We start from the raw sequence: 19,846 nt of genomic DNA, 5'->3' as shown, positions 1-19,846 counted from the left end.
TGTTAGGACTCAAATAATGTAAAAAGATAGATTTTTACTTATTGTTAAAGCATAGTAAGGTAAATAGTTCAGTTCCTGCTTACTATTGTGAGGCAGGTGGAAGGAGAAACATGGATAGAACACTAAAGAAAGAAGAAATGAGCATTCCCAAAGGTTAATGGGAAAGGGATGTTCCTTACAATTGTGTTTTGTCTTGAAAATTCTGCCAATTATTTTGTGATAAATGTTAAAGCTATGGTAATCGTACAAAATAGCATTTGTAGAGGGCAATGTTAAAACCATTACACAGTTTCCTCTGGTGTTAATGTTCAATTAAATTTCAGTACATGACTAATCAAGACGCACAACAAACATTTCAGTCAAATATAGTAATACTTCTAACTTACCTTTTTATATAAATGTAATGTTCCTTATCTATTTATATATATATATTTTTAAAACCTTGCAGTTGTTTTCACTATCCAGTTTAAAAATTCCAGTTGTCTGAATAGAGAGAGTCAATCGTAGGGTTTTTAAGTCATTACCAGTAAAACTTTTTTGGCTTCTTAAGGTTCAGGAACAAAATTTGTTTGCCTGTATGTCATATTATGAACTTTTGTTGGAAATGGAGAATACTTTCTCTATTTTTCTGTTAGAATTAATATTTGATGGAGGTGAAACTGCCTCTCAGAGACCGAATGCTGGAATCACAGGCTGAAAATATGAAAATGCTAAAGGTACTTGTAGCTTTCCAAATTTTTCTATGCAGATGTGTATACCATGGGTCCTGGTTGAAGTGAATGCGATGACATTGGCTGTATGTCTGTGTAGAAGTTGACATAATGTAAGTTTTGCTGCAAGATGCTTGCAAAATCCCATGTTTATCATAATCATTTGGGAACACACCGATAACAGTGTCAGCATTTATTGTGTTTGCATTTCGCTTACTAGAGGCTCTGTGGGCTTGTTCTACATATACAAGGTGTTGTACAGAATGTAAATGCAGTAGTTCAGAGCCATTTCTGTAAGAATGACTCTAGGTCTTTTTCTTCCTCATTGCATTCCAGGTTGTTATTAGTATCCTGTATGGCATCTTTGTAAGTTAGTGCTTTGTTTTCATTAACTACACAACCAGGTAAGCTTAAACAGCTTTGTAGTATCATCAGCACCTTTGTTTTGGCTCTAATCGGAGATTTGAGCCTTCAGCCTATTTGTTCTAGATTCACTTACTCTCCATACCAGTTTATCTAACCATGTGTTCATGTTTGTGATTATCTTCACATGGTCCAATAGCTTGGCTAGAAATGGATCTTCAGTCTCATGTGATCTAGTTTAGCTTCTCGGAAGTGGTGCCAGTTCCATCACAGGCATTAAGGTTTTTACACTAAAAATTTTTGTGTGTGGTTTGTTTCCTCTTTTTTTTTTTCAGCGTTTTTGTGAGATTTGTTGTTCTCAGTTGTAGTTTTAATAAGGGTATCTCTTGAACCTTGAGCAATTTGAAATAATACAGTGTTTTGGTTTCAGTGTCTGTGGGTTTTTTGTTTTATTTCTGTTGTTGATTGACCCCCTACTTCCAAGCCATCAGTGTACGGGGGGGTGGGAAAGTGAGTGCCTTGTGGTCTGCGGTCACTACTAACCTTTGTCAGCTGGCCACATAGCTGTCATTGCTATCGCATTTCTCATCAACTTCCAGTCAAAGGAAAGGTGCCCATATAGAATTGTGGGTGTTCCTGTCCATGCTGCACACACCACTTTTTTGCAAATTGCCTGATGTTGAGTGGTCAAAGAGATATGTTACATTAAGTTGTTTCTGAGTCTTGGATATTCCATGATAAGGTAGAGCCAGGTGGCTGTGCCAATAAACTGGCTCTGCTTCTCTCTTCTGAACAGGAGCATTGCATGATTATTCCCTTTAAGGGGGGCAGTTTATTTATAAAAGTTACTGTATCACATGCAGAATTATCTTTTGTTTATGCTTTTGTTGTAGAGATGACGATGACATCAATGATGTTGCCTCTATGGCTGGAGTTAACCTTAATGAAGAGAGTGCTCGAATTATGGCAACCAGCTCCGACTTGGTTGGAACCCAGATACAGTCTTGTAAAGACGAACCCTTTCTTGCTGCTATCCCTTTACATAAACGAATACTAGAAATGGGTGAGAAGCATGTCATTTGCTTTTGGTATTATTGCCTTTGGAAGCTGTTCAGGTTTAGTCAGTGTCACAATACACGGTAGCATCCAGCATTGATATAATTAAGGTTCTACAAGCATTTTTCATTACGAAAGTATCTTGGCTGTGTCAAACTCTATCAAAATGACACTTGGGTATTATAATCTACTTGAGGATCTCCAAACTCTTTGCAGACATTAAGGAAATAAACCTCCCATTGTCCCTGTGAAGTGGGGAAGCATTATTATTCAGATGTTGCACATGACCAAGATGAGGCACAGAGAGGTAAAGTGACTTGCCCTAGATCACAGCAGATATCTAAGAATAAGTCAAGAATAGAATCCAGATCTCCTGCTTTCCACTTCCTTTGGTTTGCAGAAGACAAGTTGTTTGCTTGGATGTATTTTTTTCATACAAAAAAGATTTAAAATGTATTAATCCTATTTTTAACGTCTATAACTATTTTAAATTTTTTTGGTGGTTTTATTTGCTATGGTGTGGATAAAAATAAATTATCTTTTTATTGACAGATGGGCCTGAATGTTACCAGTTCTTTTCAGAATTAAAAAAAAATTAAAAAGTAAACACTCAATTAGTGACATTTAAAAAGTAGCAAGTAATTATGCTCAGTATTTATTTTATGTTACTCTGAACTAGGTTAAATGTGGTGGCCACATAAGATCCAAAAATGTCAGGAAAACAAAATTTTATTTTGACTTAAGATAAAATTTTAAAAGCCTCCCAAGTCCCATTTTTAAATGTGATTTAGAATCTTAAATACGATTGACATTCAATGAGACTTGGGTTCTTCAATGCCCAGGTTACCTTTGAAAGTGGGATTTAGGCTCTTATGTTACTTAGGTGACTTTGGAATTTTTACCTGTAGTCTCATATTTCTTAAATTCAGCGTAAATGTATGGAAACCCTTTTACACTCTGACAGGCCCTCATCTTACAAAGACATATTCATGTGCTTTGCTTTACACATTGTAAGTAGTCCCTTTGCAGTACTGGGGCCGTAGCGAGGAACTAAATGCCATGTAAGTCCACGATTATCTTACTCCAGTGCGCTGATGATGGTGTCATCATATGAAGTTACTATAAGAAACTAGTAATGCAAATTTTGGGAATCTGGTGGTTGCGGTCTGAGATTATGAAGTCCACAGGCTTTTAGTGCAAGACTTTGGAAGCACCATTGTGAGGCCTGCTGTAATTGTACTGTATACTGGTGCAACAAAAGAAAAGGCAAAGAAAATTAGACCTAATAACTGGAAAGTCACTAATAAAGTTGCCATGCAAGCCTTAATTAATTCTTCTGGGTATAACAATTGCAGCCCAACATGGAGTTGTAATTTGAAGTGTCAGGCTTAGAAGACTCTGTACATACTTTAAGAGCCACAGAACACAGCACTCTTCACCATTTGCCTTTTGGGGTTTGCTCCTCAGAGAAGCAAATCCCTGTAGCTGTTTTTTGAAACTTTATTGGCTTTGATAATTGAAAATGAAACTTTCAAAGCTTTTAAAAGCAGCTGCAGGGATTTGCTTCTCAAAAGCAGTGAATCCAAGAGAGTGGTCGCTCCTAGTGAGCTCTTGCTGCTGTTTCTGGAGCTTTATATAGTCTTTTGTAGTTTTGAAAGTGGCTTTGGGGTTCGCTAGTGGCTACTATTTAGTATCCATGGTTCTTGAGGAGAGAATTCCTGCAGCTGAGTTTGAAGCTTTAAAAGCTTTGTTTTCACTGTGTGTGGCCAGATTTTGTTGCTCTCACAGGAGCACACAAAATTCAGTAGTTTGTGCTACGGGGCACTTAAAATAATGGGATTGTATGAGTATCACAAAATCAGTCTGACCATGTGTTGGTATGCCTAGGCACACAAGGACTAAACAAAGGAGACTGTCACATTCTTAGACACACTAGGAAAAGAAAAGTCTCAGATAATTGGATCCACTATTGTCTTATGGTTTTGTATTATGCCTATTGACAAACAAGGTAAAATACACTTTTTTCTTACATTAATGTATCTGAATATGGCTTAAAATTGGGAAGTTTTTTCTATATTGAAAGCATTTCATATTTAATAATCACATTTAGGGCACCTTTCTAATGTTCCAGTAAAAGAAAGAACTGTGGTATGTACAGTATCAGGACACTGCTATTCACTCCCTGTCTCAGAAGCTGGTTCTTTCAAGTTTTCTGTAATATTAATCCCTGCTCTCTCATCTCTGAGCAAGAGCTCTGTAGAGAAACTCAGTAGTGTTCCCCAAAGGCTGTTTCAGAGATTATGCTTCCATTCACTAGAGTCAGAATATAAACTGCTAAAGTGAGAGCAGATGCTATGCAGTCTTTGGCAGTTACCACCAGCCAAATGCCTCAAAGTTATAGTAAAAGAGATTTCTTCTTAAAATATTGTACATTCTTATCTCTACAGTAACTTGGCAACATTATAGTCCATAGTTTGTTTTAAATATAAATATTATCGATCCTTCTAAATATAAGAAATAGCTGAAAGATGCATTAATACAAAGAAGCTACTTCATTGCCTAAATTACTTCTTTCTCTATGTGCCTTTGTGTCTTGTCATCTTTGACTAGCAATTGTTGCCATTTGTTCATCTATAAAGGCAAGGATTTTGATTGATTCAACCTCTGTCTTGATTCAAAATCAAGAATGAATGTTTTTGCACCGGGCAATGTATTTTGTCGCCGCTCTACCCAGGATCATAAAGCTTAAAACCTGATTCTTCTGCATGGCAGCACAACACAATGGCACACACAACAGTCTGCTGTCTCCTTTTTTGAAAGGCTACAATTTTTTTTGTGCTTGCTGGTGCTGTATGTTTTTATTTGAAAGATCCTTATGCTTGCTCCATTAGCACACCTGGGTAGTGTTGCCTTGATGAGCTGAGAAAATTTGATTAGCCCCATGCCATGGCTGCACTTTCCCAATAAATAATAGTGATAGTTCCTAGTTTTCATTTGGGAGAAAACACAGAAAAATAAAGTTGGATCATTTGTGTTTGTTTTTTTTTTCTTCCATTTTTTAGTTGTTCTTTGATTATTTTTTGGTGGATAGGGACTATCTCTTAGCTTTTAAACAGTAGCTGTTACGTGGGCATTCTTTGAATTGAGTTTCCGTTGTGCAATAAACTGGCAGCACCACAATATACATAATGTGTCATGGCTCCTAAGAGGATTATTGTAAGAGTGAGTTTATTCTTTTTGCTTAGTAACAGTTTTGGTAAAAGTAGAATCCCCTTGATTCATCTTATGTATAATTGCTGCTTGATTGTGAAGCATATAAAAATTAGGCTGCAGTTTATTTTATATTGCATTTAAATGAAAAGTAACAGGACCCAAGTAAAGGGTGAAACAAAAGAAGAATTTTTTTATATACATTGACAACTGAAACTAAGAAAAAAGGGAAAAGGTACAAGAAGAGGAAGAAGCAAAGAACATCCAAGATCACTGTTAATACATAATAACAAAATAAGTACTGCATACACAGTAGGAAGCATGAAAGGTAAATGAGAAGTCATACAAAATATATGACCATAACAATGTCTAAACAACAGAGGCGTTAATCTTACTCTCTGCACAACTATAGTGGGCCTTCAAGGAAACTTGAAGAATTGTAAAAGCTGTACATGGGGGGAAAAGTCTGGTGAGGCAACTAGTTGATTTTCTTGCCAATGCAGGATCGTTCTCCATTGTTCATTTTATAGTGTGTCATGTGGCCTAATGATAAATATTGTTAGTAATTGGTTCCCATCACCTACTGTTTTTGGGTGGAACCATCTCATTTTCTATGGAAATCCTGATAGTTATCCTAAATTTTCCTTTTCTTAACATTAGCCCATTAAATGGGACAATGGGATAAAACTCTAGTCCCCTCCTTTTCTCACACACCTCCTTTCTTGGAAAACTATTTAGGAGAATATCTCTGTACCTGTCTCTGTAGAAATGATGAGCCCTAGAACTTTATTTGGCCTTCGAAAAGCCCTCTTTTGGGGTTCCAGGTCACCAAAATGCAATCTCCCGATTATCTTAGGATTTGTAAGAAAACACACATTCCCACAGCTCAGTCTTGACTCCACCTGACTTCCCTTTCTATTTACAACCCAACCAAACGACACCACAGTCTATATCTTGCTCTTACTTTGGCTACTGTCATAGGTTAGAGTGACATGGCCATGTAATAACTCAGTTACAGCAAGAATAATGAAACATAAGCCTGAAATACTGTTCTTTGGCTTATGCTATTCTTGCGCTCTCTCTCTTGGTATAGGGCAGTTGGCTAACCAGAACCATTCAAAGTGTGAAGTACTTAAAAATATGTATATATTTGGTTATAGGTGGAGATGGAAGTAAAATCTACTATCAGCCATATCTAACTCAAAGTAACTAACCATTTTATTTCAATATTTATTAAAGATAATGATAGCTTTTCATTTGTAGGATGAGTCATGAATAATTGTTTTCATCCCCATGTCATTCAAAGTTATTGTTAATTTTGAGTTATGAAATTAATTTTTCTTAAAGATTTGTCTGTTGATCAATAATCAAATATTTATATCTCCTTGTTGTCAGAGACTGTTTTATGCAAAGAAAACTCTTACTTGACAAGACACAAGGTACCTAATTTTTCCTATTAAAATGAGTATTGTAGCACTTTTCTTATTCTAAATAAATCTCTTGGCAGGGAAACATATCCTTCAAGAAATCTGAAAATGCATCTCTTTAATGTGTCCAAGTTCTAATGGCCTAGATAGTCGAAGGCCGAAGGTTATTCCTAAACATAGTGTCTGCAGGGCAGCTTTGTATGATACTTTGAAAGCCATTGTTTGTCAATGTTAAAATTGCAAGGATTAGGTTCAACATAATTTAGATATACCCTGTTCTTACTCTTCTTGTACTCTTCTCTAAGGCCTGGTCTACACTACGATTTTAAGTCGAATTTAGCAGTGTTACCTTGATTTAAGCCTAGACCCGTCCACGTGATGAAGCCCTTTTTTTCGACTTACAGGGCTCTTGAAATCAATTTCTTTACTCCACCTCCAATGAGGGGATTAGCCCTGAAATTGGCCTTGCCGGCTCGAATTTGGGGTAGTGTGGATGTAATTCGACTGTATTGGCCTCCAGGAGCTATCCCAGAGTGCTCCATTGTGACCACTCTGGACAGCGCTCTCAACTCAGATGCACTGGCCAGGTAGATAGGAAAAGGCCCGCGAACTTTTGAATTTCATTTCCTGTTTGGCCAGCGCGGCAAGCTGATCAGCATGGATGACCATGCAGAGCTCATCAGCATGATGTGCACATTGCTGGGACACATTGCCCGGCCCGTACTTTGTGAGAAGTCTATGTCCATGTCTATGTCCTCATCACTCTTGTCACCGCACTGCCATCGCCTCCTCGCCTGGTTTTGCTTTTACAGCGTTTGGTTCTGTGCTGAAAAAAGGCGCAAAACAATTGTCTGCCGTTGCTCTGACGGAGGGAGGGGCGACTGATGACATGGCTTACAGGGAATTAAAATCAACAAAAGGAGTGGCTTTGCATCAAGGAGAAACACAAACAACTGTCACACAGAATGGCCCCCTAAAGGATTGGACACAAAACCCTGGGTTTAGCAGGCCGTTGATTTCACAAAACAAATCAGGTCAATTTCTTGTTTTGATCCATCTATCTTTTACATCTTAGGCTGGCAGCAGACAGTGCAGTATGACTGCAAGCCATCGTCATCTCCTGGGCGCTCGGCAGAAGATGGGAATGACCTGGCTGAGTCACTCCCATGTCTGCCCAGGCACCCCTGACCGATCTCACCGAGGTCGGCTAAAAGAGCATCCAGGAATATGTTGACAATGGCTACCAATCGTAATGCACTGTCAGTTGCCAAAAGGCACTGAGCTGCTGCTGTGTAGCAATGCAGTCCCATGTCTGCCAGCACCCAGGAGATGTACGGTGAATGTGAGCTGAGCGGGCACCATGCTTGCTGTGGCAGGGTGTCTGCTCAGGTAACCCAGGAGAAAAGGCGCAAAATGATTGTCTGCCATTGCTTTCACGGAGGGAGGGAGGGAGGGGCCTGACTACCTGTACCCAGAACCACCATAACACTGTTTTTGCCCCATCAGGCATTGGGATCTCAACCCAGAATTCCAATGGGCAGCGGAGACTGCAGGAACTGTGGGATAGCTACCCAGAGTTCAACGCTCTGGAAGTCGACTCTAGCCTTGGTACTGTGGATGCAGTCTGCCGACTTAATGCACTTAGAGCATTTTGTGTGGGGACATGCACAAACAACTGTATAAAACAATTTCTAAAAAAACGACTTCTATGAATTCAACCTAATTTCGTAGTGTAGACATACCTTAAATTCTGTCTGCCAGAATATTGACTGTTCTTCTGCCTAAATGAGTATTCTTCATAAACACATTCTTGGTTCTTGTGCCTGCTGCATGAATGCATGATACAATACACAGAAAGAAAAATCTTAGAACTAAAAGCTTATCTTGGACTCTACATTCTGGAGGCACACAGTAATGGCATCATAGAGGAAAACAGCTGTGTGTATGTGTGTATGTTTTAAACAAATAATCTGAATGCTCTAGAGGGCATTTGATATTGTGTTAGAACTGCCTAGAAAATCTGCTTGGCCTTGTTCCATGAAGAGCATTCCAATAGGTTTTAGAGCCTTCTGTCTTATTTTCTCTGAGCATTTGTTATTAGTTTAATAAATAATAAATATAGGCATTCTGTCATCACTGTTTTGTCTGCCTGTTTATCAACAGTTACCTTTGTGTTTGAATAAGATACTTGTACTACTGATGATGCTCTTTTAGATAAGGAGCAGTGCTAATGTAAAAGTATACTTATGTCTGTGTTTGGTTTACTGTTAATGGCTTTTATATTTGGTTAGATTATAGTTGTTGGTGTTCTCATGTTTTAAGCCATATGATTGCCCATCAGATAACTATGCATATTACTTTTTGCTTCTGCTTTCCTCCATCACACTGAAAAGATTTTGTTATTTTCACCATTGGACTTCTTTATTCTTGAACTGATTTCCCTTCAAACTGAAATGTTCTTTTCCATATCAGTTTATCTACCAGCATCTTTCTGTCATGACCCTCTCCTCCCCCGCATATCTGTGGAAATTACCCTTGAGTGTTTTGGAGGTAGTTTTAACATTTGCATAATGTGCCTATGAAATGTTAGTCCTCCTCAAGCATAGCCTTATGGAGTCATGTATTGTCCTAACAACATGGGCAGTCCTGATCCCATGAGTGAAATTCTCTGATCCCAGCTGCCTCTTTTAAGCAAGAGGTTTTGTATTAGGTATCGTATCATTTAATTTGAAAGATTGTTTGTATGCCAAGTCTGTGAACCTTTTCCAGCTCCCATAAAGGATCCTTAATATATCATTTGTAGAGACATGACATAGACTGCGGTGGATGTATATATGAATTTAGCGTTTGAAATGTCTGTAGTTTCATATCACTGTTAGGGAATGCACAGATCTGTCAGTCGAAGTAAAAGGGTAATTATCTCATTGAGTTAATTTGATTTTAAAATGTTCAGATTAGAAAATTTGCCATAATTCTACATATTTAACATGCATGCCCAGATATTCAAAGCTAGTGTGTTGAAAGAGGAAAAGAAAATGTGTTTATTGTGCCTTTTTTATAGAGACTTTATTTTGTTTTGTTTTGCATCTGATAATGTCAAACATTTTAGGGCAACCAAAATGTGTTAAATGGTGACCTATAAATATTTCCTTGAAAAAAGAAAAAATGTTCTAATCTTATTTAGCAATGCTGCTAATACTAAGCATAATTAGTAGGCATTTCAACAAACTATTAAATTTTATTGTTCTATTTTCTTTAATAGATCCACGATTAGACTTCCTGTTCTACAAAACGTCCCAATATGCATGGAACTGGTAACATCAGTACCACTAGAGAGCCTGGAGCTTGCCTTTCTGTAAAAGTAAGACAGCTTTTGTTCAATATTTTTTGTGTATTTCTAAGGTTTTCTTTTTATTGTTATCGGTTCTTCTGTGCAACAGCACAGCATAGCTTCTGTTATGCTTTCAGCAGTGCTACTTGCACATTACACGGCTAACTTACATACCAGTATTGATGTTCTTCCACCAAAACGTAGTCCCTCAAAAATAAGCTTAAATTTAGATTTATTCAGAACATCAGTATTTATAAATAAAATGCAGATGGTCTCTACAGTCATAAAATTACTATTTTTTTTGGTGGGACTTTATTGTAATAGAACTGAGAACATGGCCGTACTACTTGGTCCCCAAAATACATAGAGAATCCAAGTACTGTCTTTAGCATAGTACCATGCTTTTGTTTTATGAATCCCATGTTATGGTCTTCCTTAAAGATCCTGCTATCTCTGGAGGATGGTTCTAGCCTTCATGGCTTTTCACAGCACCAACTTTTGCCTCAAAATAAGAGTTTACTTGTGAATGGCTTGAAGTTATTGGTATTTGCAAAGGAGGGTCGAGCTGGGAACAGTATTCCCCGAAGATACGTCCTGTAGCAGAGTCTAGTGGTACTCTCCACCTCTTGTATAGCTTGTCAGTATAAAGATAGGATGTAAAATAAGAACAATAAAAAGAAAACCTCAGAGAACCATTCAATATTGCAATAAAGCTGACTTGCATTATCCCCATAGGCAGACTCCATGCTCTAGTGGTGGTACTAACGTCACCAACTCTCAGAACATGCTGGGACATCTTTGTGGAGGGGGAAGTCATTGGTCAATGAGCCGCAACATCAAGGATCTTTAAAGGAAAAAAGGGAAAGGTAATACAGTTTCTAAAATATGTTAAGTGACGGCTAATGTTTATTTAGCAATTCTGCTGATCATACTAAACTTGCAGTGTTTTTCCAGAAGACATTGTAGTTCGTCTTAAAGACTTCTCCACAGTCCTTCTCTCTCCCTCTTAGAATCATCTGACTTGAGGTTTTCATGCTGCACTCGTGGAAATGTAAAAATGTGATTTCTTTTAAAATACCGTTACATTTGTTAGACCACTGTATATCATGCTGCTGCTTTCAGAAACCAGATTAAACTGGGGTTCATTGACAAATTTTTCAGTGGTCATAATGAAGAGTTTATTGGCTTGCCAAGTTTTTCTCCAATATTAGACATGCACCACAGATGGCTGTAGTTTTAGAAGTTAGCATTGTTGTCCCTAGGTAGGCTGGGCCTTTCAAGATCATTTTGCAGTCCTCCCAGTGCACCATTTCAAATGACAGGCCTGTGCCTCCACTTCTTTGGGTTGGGATCCTGTAATCCAACCACCCTTTGACTGGGTCTCTGGGATATTCTATGTTGCTAGTCTTGGTACCTTCCTGGGTTAACTGGCTTAGCACCTGGAAAGGTTTCCCTTTGGGAGCCTTTAATAGTATACAGTGACAAAGACGGTTACTCACCTTTGTAACCGTTGTTCTTCGAGATGTGTTGCTCATATCCATTCCAAGTAGGTGTGCGCGCGCTGCGTGCATGTTCGTCGGAAGAATTTTCCCCTAGCAACACCCGGCGGGTCGGCAGGCGCCCCCTGGCGTGGCGCCCTTGCGGCACCGCGTATACCCCTGCCGACGCGTCCGCTCCTCAGTTCCTTCTTGCCGGCTACTCCAACAGTGGGGAAAGAGGGCGGGTGTGGAATGGATATGAGCAACACATCTCGAAGAACAACAGTTACAAAGGTGAGTAACCGTCTTTTCTTCTTCGAGTGCTTGCTCATATCCATTCCAAGTAGGTGAATCCCAACCTTAACCTGGAGGTGGTCGAGTTGACACTGGCCGATGCAAAACAGCTAACCCAACAGCTGCACGTCCCTGAACTGCTGTACCAAGGCGTAATGGCGAGAAGGTGTGTACGAGGACCACGTAGCTGCACGCATATGTCGTGATTGGACATGAGCGAGAAGCAGTAGAAGAGGCGTGAGCTCTCGTGGAATGTGCAGTCACCCGGCCCGGAGAGCAGGGCCAAGTCGTAGCAAGATCTGATGCAGGCCGTAACCCAGGAGGAGTTGTTGAGATGAGACCGGGCGACCTTTCATCCTGTCTGCACACGGTAACAAAAAGTTGGACGTCTCACGAAAAGGCGGTGCGGTCGATGTAGAACGCCAGCGCTCTGCGAACATTGAGCGAGTGTAGGCTCGCTCTCTACGTGATGCATGACATTTAGGATAAAAACCGGGAGGATATGTCCTGGTTAAGGTGAAAGGAGGAGACCACCTTGGAAGGAAAGGAGGAGGCGCGCAGCTGAACTTTTCCCTGTGGAATATCGTGTAGGTGGGTCCACAACAAGAGCTCGAAGCTCCGAGACTCTCCTGGCCAATGTAATCGCCACAGAGAACGCCATCTTCCCGAGAGATACAGGAAAGAGCAGGTTGCCAACGGTTCAAGGGAGGGGCCATTACCCTGGAGAACCAGATTGAGTCCAAGAGGGGCGGGGCGGTGGACTGGGGAAGAGGCGCTCCAGGCCCTGAGGACCGTGAGACTGTAGGGTGAGAGAAGACAGTGGAGGGCTTCCTGGGTGGAAGTCGAAATGGCAGCTAGGTGCACTCCGCAGGGAAGAAAGCCGAGGCCTGTTGTTTGAGGTGCCATAAGTAGTCCAAAATCACATGGATAGGAGCCTGTGTAGGTGTTACTTGTTTGTGTCTGAACACCAGCAGGAGAACCTCTTCCACTTTGCCATGTAGTAGCCCTGGTTGCAGGCCTTCTGCTTCCCAGGAGTACATGCTGCACGGAGTAGAGCAGCGCAGTTCTGAGCACTCAACCAACCAGAAACACGCCGTCAGGTGGAGGGATTGAGGTTGGGATGGAGAAGCCTGCGTGGTCTGGGATATCAAGTCCGGATGGGCCGGCAGAGAAATGGTCGGCTATCGATAGGTCCACAGCGTGGTGTACCAGTGCTGGCAAAGGCCACGCTGGGGCGATGAGAATTACTCGAGCCTTGTCCCTGCGCAGCTTCACCAGGACTTTGTGCACCAGTGGAAATGGTGGGAAGGCATATAGGAGGAGGGTCGACCAGGACAGGAGGAAGGCGTCCGAGATCGAACCCAGGGCGAGACCTCGAAAGGAGCAGAACCTGTGGCACTTCCAGTTGCTGCGTGAGGCGAAGAGGTCGATCTTGGGAAAACCCCACCTCCGGAAGAGAGAATGGGCTATGTCCGGGCGGAGGGACCACTCGTGGGCTAGAAAGGACCTGCTGAGATGGTCGGCTAACTCGTTTTGCACTCCTGGAAGGAAGGAGGCAAGCAGATCCACGGAGTGGGCTATACAAAACTCCCATAGCCTGATCGCCTCTTGACACAGAGGGAGAGAACGGGTCCCTCCCTGCTTGTTTATATAGTGCATCACGGTGGTGTTGTCCGTGAGCACTAAGACGCAGTGGCCTTGCAGGTGAGGAATAAAGGCCTGACAGGCGAGGCGTACCGCTCGTAGCTCCCGAACATTTATATGGAGCGACAGCTCCTGAGAGGACCAGAGGCCTTGTGTCCAATGTGACCCCATGTGAGCTCCCCATCCCAGAGAGGAAGCATCCGTTGTTACGGATATGGACGGTTCCCTGGGGTAGAACGGCATGCCCCCACACACCAGGGAGGGGTCTTGCTACCAGTGGAGAGATTGCAATACCGTCTGTGAGAGTGTGACGTCCACGTCCATGCTGTCCCTCCGTGGGTGGTAAACGGAGGCCAACCAAATTTGAAGGGGGCGAAGACGGAGCTTGGCGTTCTTGGTGACAAAGGTGCAGGCCGCCATGTGACCGAGCAGGCTGAGACAGACGCGGGCCGAGGTCGTGGGAAAGGCGAGCAGGCTCTCTATCACAGAGACTATAGCCCGGAACCGGCTGGGTGGAAGAGAGGCTGTCGCGAGCGTGGAGTCCAAGACAGCCCCTATGAACTCTATCCTCTGAGATGGTACGAGGATGGACTTGTCGAAATTGATTAATAGACCCAGCATATCGAATAGTTCCCTGATGGCTATGATATGTGCGGCGACTTGAGCCTCGGAGGACCCATGGACAAGCCAGTCGTCCAGGTAAGGGAAGACACATATGCCTTGTCGACGAAGGAAAGCAGCCACTCCTGCCATACATTTCGTGAATACCCTTGGGGCAGATGAAAGGCCGAAGGGGAGGACCGTGAATTGGAAGTGGCGATCCCGCACCACAAAGCGGAGAAAGCGTCTGTGTGGTGGGTAGATAGAAACATGAAAGTACGCGTCCTTGATGTCGAGAGCTGCGAACCAGTCTCCCGGATCCAGGGACGGGATGATAGACCCCAAGGACACCATGCGGAATCTTAACTTCTTTACGAAGGCGTTGAGTCCGCAGAGGTCCAGGATGGGTCGGAGACCTCCTTTCGACTTGGGGATTAAAAAATAGCGGGAGTAAAACCCTCTCCCTCTGAGGTCTTGAGGTACCTCCTCTATTGCTCCGATTTCGAGAAGCGTGAGGACCTCCTGGTAAAGGAGATGCTCGTGAGAGGGGTCCCTGAAGAGGGACTGGGGGGGGGGGGGAAGGAGGAGTAGCAACTGAAGAGAGTAACCCTGCGCCACTGTACTGAGGACACATTGGTCCAATGTTACAGATGCCCACCCAGGGAGGAAAGGAGAAAGGTGGTTGGAAAAAAGAAAAGGAGTCCGGGGAAGGACTGGTGCTCTGCTCCCGAGCGCACCTTCAAAAGTTTTGTTTCGGTCCCGCCGGTGGTTTGGCGGAGCCATTGTTTTGCCCCCCTTGGGAACCTGGTTGACGTCTTCGGTTCACTCGGCCGCGCCGTCTGTTAAAGTCCTGGCGCGGGCGTGGTGGGGGATAAGGGCGGTGAGGTTGTGGCCGAAGGGACCTCCGCTGGGTTTGCGGTGTGTGCATGCCCAGGGAGCACATTATGATGCGATTGTCTTTAAGGCTTTGTAGCCTTGGGTCCGTCTTTTCTGAGAAGAGGCCCTGCCCTCAAACGGGAGGTCTTGGATCGTATGTTGCAGTTCCGGAGGTAAGCTGGAGACTTGCAACCACGAAATCCGTCTCATGGTGACTCCCAATGCGATGGTTCTAGCCGCCGAGTCTGCGGCATCGAGGGCGGCCTGTAAGGAGGTTCTGGAGATCTTTTTCCCTTCTTCCAGGAGGCTCTTGAACTCAGGGCGGGAGTCTACTGGGACCAGTTCAGTAAATTTGTCAATGGACTGCCAGGTGTTAAAATTGTACCTGCTGAGCAGTGCTTGCTGGTTCGCCACACGCAACTGTAGACCCCCTGCGGAGTATACTTTGCGGCCCAGCAGGTCCATACGTTTAGCCTCCCGCGATTTTGGAGCGGGGGCTGGCTGGCCATGACGCTCCCTTTTGTTGACGGATTGTACGACCAGAGAGGATGGAGGAGGATGGGTGTACAGGTAGTCATACCCTTTAGAGGGTACCATGTACTTCCTCTCCACGCCTCTGACCATCGGAGGGATGGACGCCGGAGACTGCCAAATAGAATCCGCCTTCGCTTGGATCGAGCGGATGAAGGGCAGGGCTACTCTCGTCGGTGCATCGGACGAGAGAATGTCCACAACAGGATCCTCAACTTCTGGAACCTCCTCCGCCTGGAGGTTAATGCTCAGTGCAACTCGGTGGAGCAGGTCCTGGTGGGCTCGGAGGTCGATGGGAGGCGGGCCCGATGTTGAAGTGCCCGCTACCGCCTCGTCCGGTGAGGAGGCTCCTCCTGAGGTTCTTGCTCTGGAGGGGGGGCCGTTTCTGGGGCGGCCTCAGGGTCCCGGGTCGCAGTTGACCTGTCGTCATCTTGCGGTGTGCGACTGACAGTGGCCTCCTGCACTCGACGGGTGGCAGATGCGCACTGGACCGGTGGATGGGATCGCCTTGGGCTTGATGGTAGGCCCAAGGCGTCCAGAAGGACCACTGCTGCGGCTGTTCCAGACCTTGGTTTTCCGCCACATCCCCATAAGAGGGCCACTGTCCGGCGCGAGACGAGCCCGAGGGATGTCTCGACGCCAGGTGGAGCGGATAGTTCAGACCCGGTCCGGGGTCGGGTTGTCTCGGTGAACGGTGCCTGGGAGTCATACGGTGCCGAGAACCGGGACCGAGACTGCGACCAGCACGGTGCTGGGCGTCGACTGGGACCTGCGACCAGCACGGTGGCGGCGGTCGACCCGGATCTGAGTAGCGACGATAAGAAGGGCTCCGTTGAAGGCGTGCGGGAGGTAGACCGTCGGTGGAGTAGCGTCCAGTGATCTGGACCGGTGCCGCGAGTACGACCGGCGCCGAGAGTAGGATCGGTGCCGGGACTGCGAGCGGCGTCGCGAGGGAGATCGGCGGTGCGAGCGGGAGCGGTGCCGTGATCTCGATCGGTGTTTGTCCTCTGCTCCAAGGGACCTGGCCTAAAGCATCGCTGGCTTCCTGCCGACGAGAGGACCCGCACCGGCGGTGCGGGGGTTGAGGCAGGGAAGGCTCAGTGAAGCTATAAGTTCCCTCACCGACGCAAAGGTCTCGCGCGTAGTGGAACGGTAAGCTTGACCAGGGCATCGCCGGGGAGCTGTCCTGCACCGACTCGACGGCTCTTGCGTGGCGGAGTCAATGGTGCTGGGAGAACGGTGCCATGGCAGATGACAGTGCCGGCCGGCATGGTTCCATGCTCAGACTGCAGTGCTGTAGTCACAGCCAGGAGCCTTCAACTTCTTCGCTTCGGCCGAAAGGGAGCGGTGCCGGGCTGGCTTCTGCGCCGAGACTGGTGACGCGGTGTTCTGGCGGTACCGGTCGTCTCCGGTGCCGATGAAGCGCTTCTGCCCGGTGTGGATGCGCTCGGTGCCGGAGCTGCAGGGTCACGCCGCTTCCATAGAGAGCTGCTTTAAGTGCGAGTCCCGCTCCTTTTTCGTCTGGGGCTTAAACGATTTCAGATCCGGACTTGTCAGTCAGATGGGATTCCCCAAGCACTTAAGGCAGCGATCATGGGGCTCCCATTGGCATCGGCCGACGGCAGGCCGAGCACTGCTTGAAGCCGGGAGAGCCAGGCAGAGCCCGTCCCGGGAGGGGTGAGGAGGATTAAACCTCAGCCCTCAACTATATACAAAAACTAATCTAACTACTAGAACTAACAACTATGAATTAACACTAACTACAGAAGTAACTGTGAACTAGAGATGAGAAAAAACGGGTGAAACGCTAGGGAAGTGGAGGTCAGCAAGCCGCACTCCACTGTTCCAACGACTGACACGGGCAGTAAGAAGGAACTGAGGAACGGACACGTCGGCAGGGGTATATACGCGGTGCCGCAAGGGCGCCATGCCAGGGGGCGCCTGCCGACCCACCGGGTGTTGCTAGGGGAATATTCTTCCGACGAACGTGCATGCAGCGCGCGCACACCTACTTGTAATGGATATGAGCAAGCACTCGAAGAAGAACATGTTGTTTCTTCAAAACAAAGTATGATTTTTTTGCCAAAAGGTGCACAACAATCAGAAATTGATGTAAAATGAGGCCTATGTACATACCGTCTTGCCTATGCTTGGCATTCCCTTCAAGCCAGGACATGACTTAGACTTGCTGGCCCCCATTCTCTAAGGGACCAAGTTACAGCCTACTTGCTGCAGACCCTGACTTTCGATCAGTCTGGGTGACTTCTGCATCTGTGTCACCACTCACTCCATGGTCACCTATCTGAATTCACTCAATCCCCCAACCCTTCCTTTTTTAGGCTCAGGGTCCTATAATGGTTTAGTATCCTACTTTAAGCTCAGGATTAGCAAACCATTTTCACCTGGATAGAGCCAGTAGTGGATATTCCACAATTAACAGTTTTCCCATTGTTTTGATTTTCCTGTTTTCCCTCTAATGGCCTCTTTTATCTAACTCCATAGCAAATGAGCCATTATAAACACACAAAGGAATCTCTTTGGTGACATCTGTATGAATTTACTTAACAGAAATCTTAATAAAAACAACATTTATTAAAAAGAGAGAAAATGAATTTAAGAGTAGAACTATTTCTTCAGCACATCTAGATTTACACTTCACTTTAAGCTATTTGAGACCGGGCTTTATCAGTTTAGTTACAGAGGAGAGAAAAAAGCAAACTCTTCTGTAACCCATCTGGTCAGACTGGCACCCTCTTTTGCTGTCCAGATACTAGGTCTTTTTTTGTCCCCCATAGACATGCTTATTAGATCCTTGCATCTCAGTCAGCTTACTTACCCAGATAAGCCTCCCCAGTCCCTTGCAATGTTGTTGTAGCCACGCTGGTCCCCGCATATGAGCGAGGCAAGGTAGATGAGGTAATATCTTTCATTGGACCAACTTCTGTTGGTGGAATTGACAAGCTTTCGAGCTTCACAGAGCTTTTCCTCAGGTCTGGAGATGGTAACCAGAGTATCTAGGATAACCAGACGTCCTGAGGGACTGTCCCGATATTTACTTGTTTGTCCCGCATCCCAACTGATGTTCGATTGGGATGCAAATTGTCCCAATATTTTGCCCTCCAGCGCACGGGCTGAGGGGGCTCGTGCCCTCCTGCCCCAACTCCACCCTGACCCCACCCCGACTCCACCCCTCCCCCCATTGGATCCCTCCCCAAATCCCTGCCCTGGCCCCGCTTCTTCCCCAAGCACGCTGCATTCCTCCTCCTCACCCCTCCCTCCCAGGCTTGCGCTAATCAGCTGTATGGCAGCACAAGCGCTGGAGCTGGGGGGAGAAGCAGGACGTGGCAGCCAGCTCAGGGGAGATGGAGGCAGAGTGAAGGTGAGCTGATGTGGGGGGGCGGGGCATGGAGCTGCCGGTGGGTGCTCAGCCCCCACCAATTTTTCCTATGCTCCGGTGGCTCTCATTTTTGTTTTCTCCTCCGCCCCTGGCTCTTGGTGTTTGTGGGTTATTTTTTTGTTGTTGTTGTTGCTCTGCCGGCACCCCTTCCCTCCCCCCCATCCCGATATTTCACGTCTCTCATCTGGTCACCCTAAGAGTATCTGACCTAATTACAAGGTGGTGGGACAGATTAAGAACACCTGATATTAACAGTCTGGTCTTTCCCTAATTCATACCATAGTCCCTGCTATCCAAACCGGTTTTCTCTACTTATGTAGGCACACAACAGTGTTTGGGATCTGGCTGTATGCTGTTGGATGGACCGTTGAGCTTAATATAATACAGCCATACAATACATGCTGGGGGACTTTCTCTCTTTCTAATACTATAAAGTCTAAGAGGAGAGCAAAAGGAAGAGGGAATTCTATGAAAGGAGTTGAACCTTGAAGGACTACTAGTGCATTTTGAATGGTTAGCACTGCAGTGGTGCTGGCAGAGTGCTCTCTGCAGTTGTTTCTGACCTTTGCAAGGGGTGAAATAGAGGAGGAGTAATTGTACTCTTTCCTAGACAACCTATGCAAGGTCTAGACAGAGCCAAGTCCTAAATGCATTTTGATATTCTGAATTGTTTTTAGCTTGTTCTTTTAAGATTGTCTGTTTGTAACTTAAATATGCAAAGACACTACCAATTTTCAATAGTTTATCACATCAGTAACCAAGGTCAGACCTGATGTTTTGCAAATAAAAACATTTTTCTCTTGCACTTCAGTGCTGTCAATCCTCTTAAAGTATAAATTATTAAAATAGCTTTTGAGTCTTTAAAACCTTGTCTGCTAAGATTAATATAGCAGCTATTTTCTGCATTTTTAAATAGTAGAAAATACAAG

The 19,846-nt window shown here is 44.7% G+C and overlaps 1 protein-coding gene across 2 annotated transcripts in view; it reads left to right on the top strand.

The window, feature by feature from the left end:
* The window catches only part of LOC116816978 (transcription initiation factor TFIID subunit 4-like), a 213,288-nt gene that overhangs the window by 55,451 nt on the left and 137,991 nt on the right, over positions 1–19,846 (top strand). For both annotated transcript variants that reach the window (XM_075073847.1, XM_075073846.1), the window contains one exon: positions 1,967–2,136. In XM_075073847.1, coding sequence (XP_074929948.1) covers positions 1,967–2,136 — 170 coding nt within the window. The remainder of the gene's footprint in view (positions 1–1,966; positions 2,137–19,846) is intronic.

This window comes from Chelonoidis abingdonii, chromosome 19, assembly GCF_003597395.2.
Source record: "Chelonoidis abingdonii isolate Lonesome George chromosome 19, CheloAbing_2.0, whole genome shotgun sequence".
NCBI classification, from domain to species: domain Eukaryota; kingdom Metazoa; phylum Chordata; order Testudines; family Testudinidae; genus Chelonoidis; species Chelonoidis abingdonii.
This window is presented reverse-complemented; position numbering and strand designations above follow the sequence as displayed.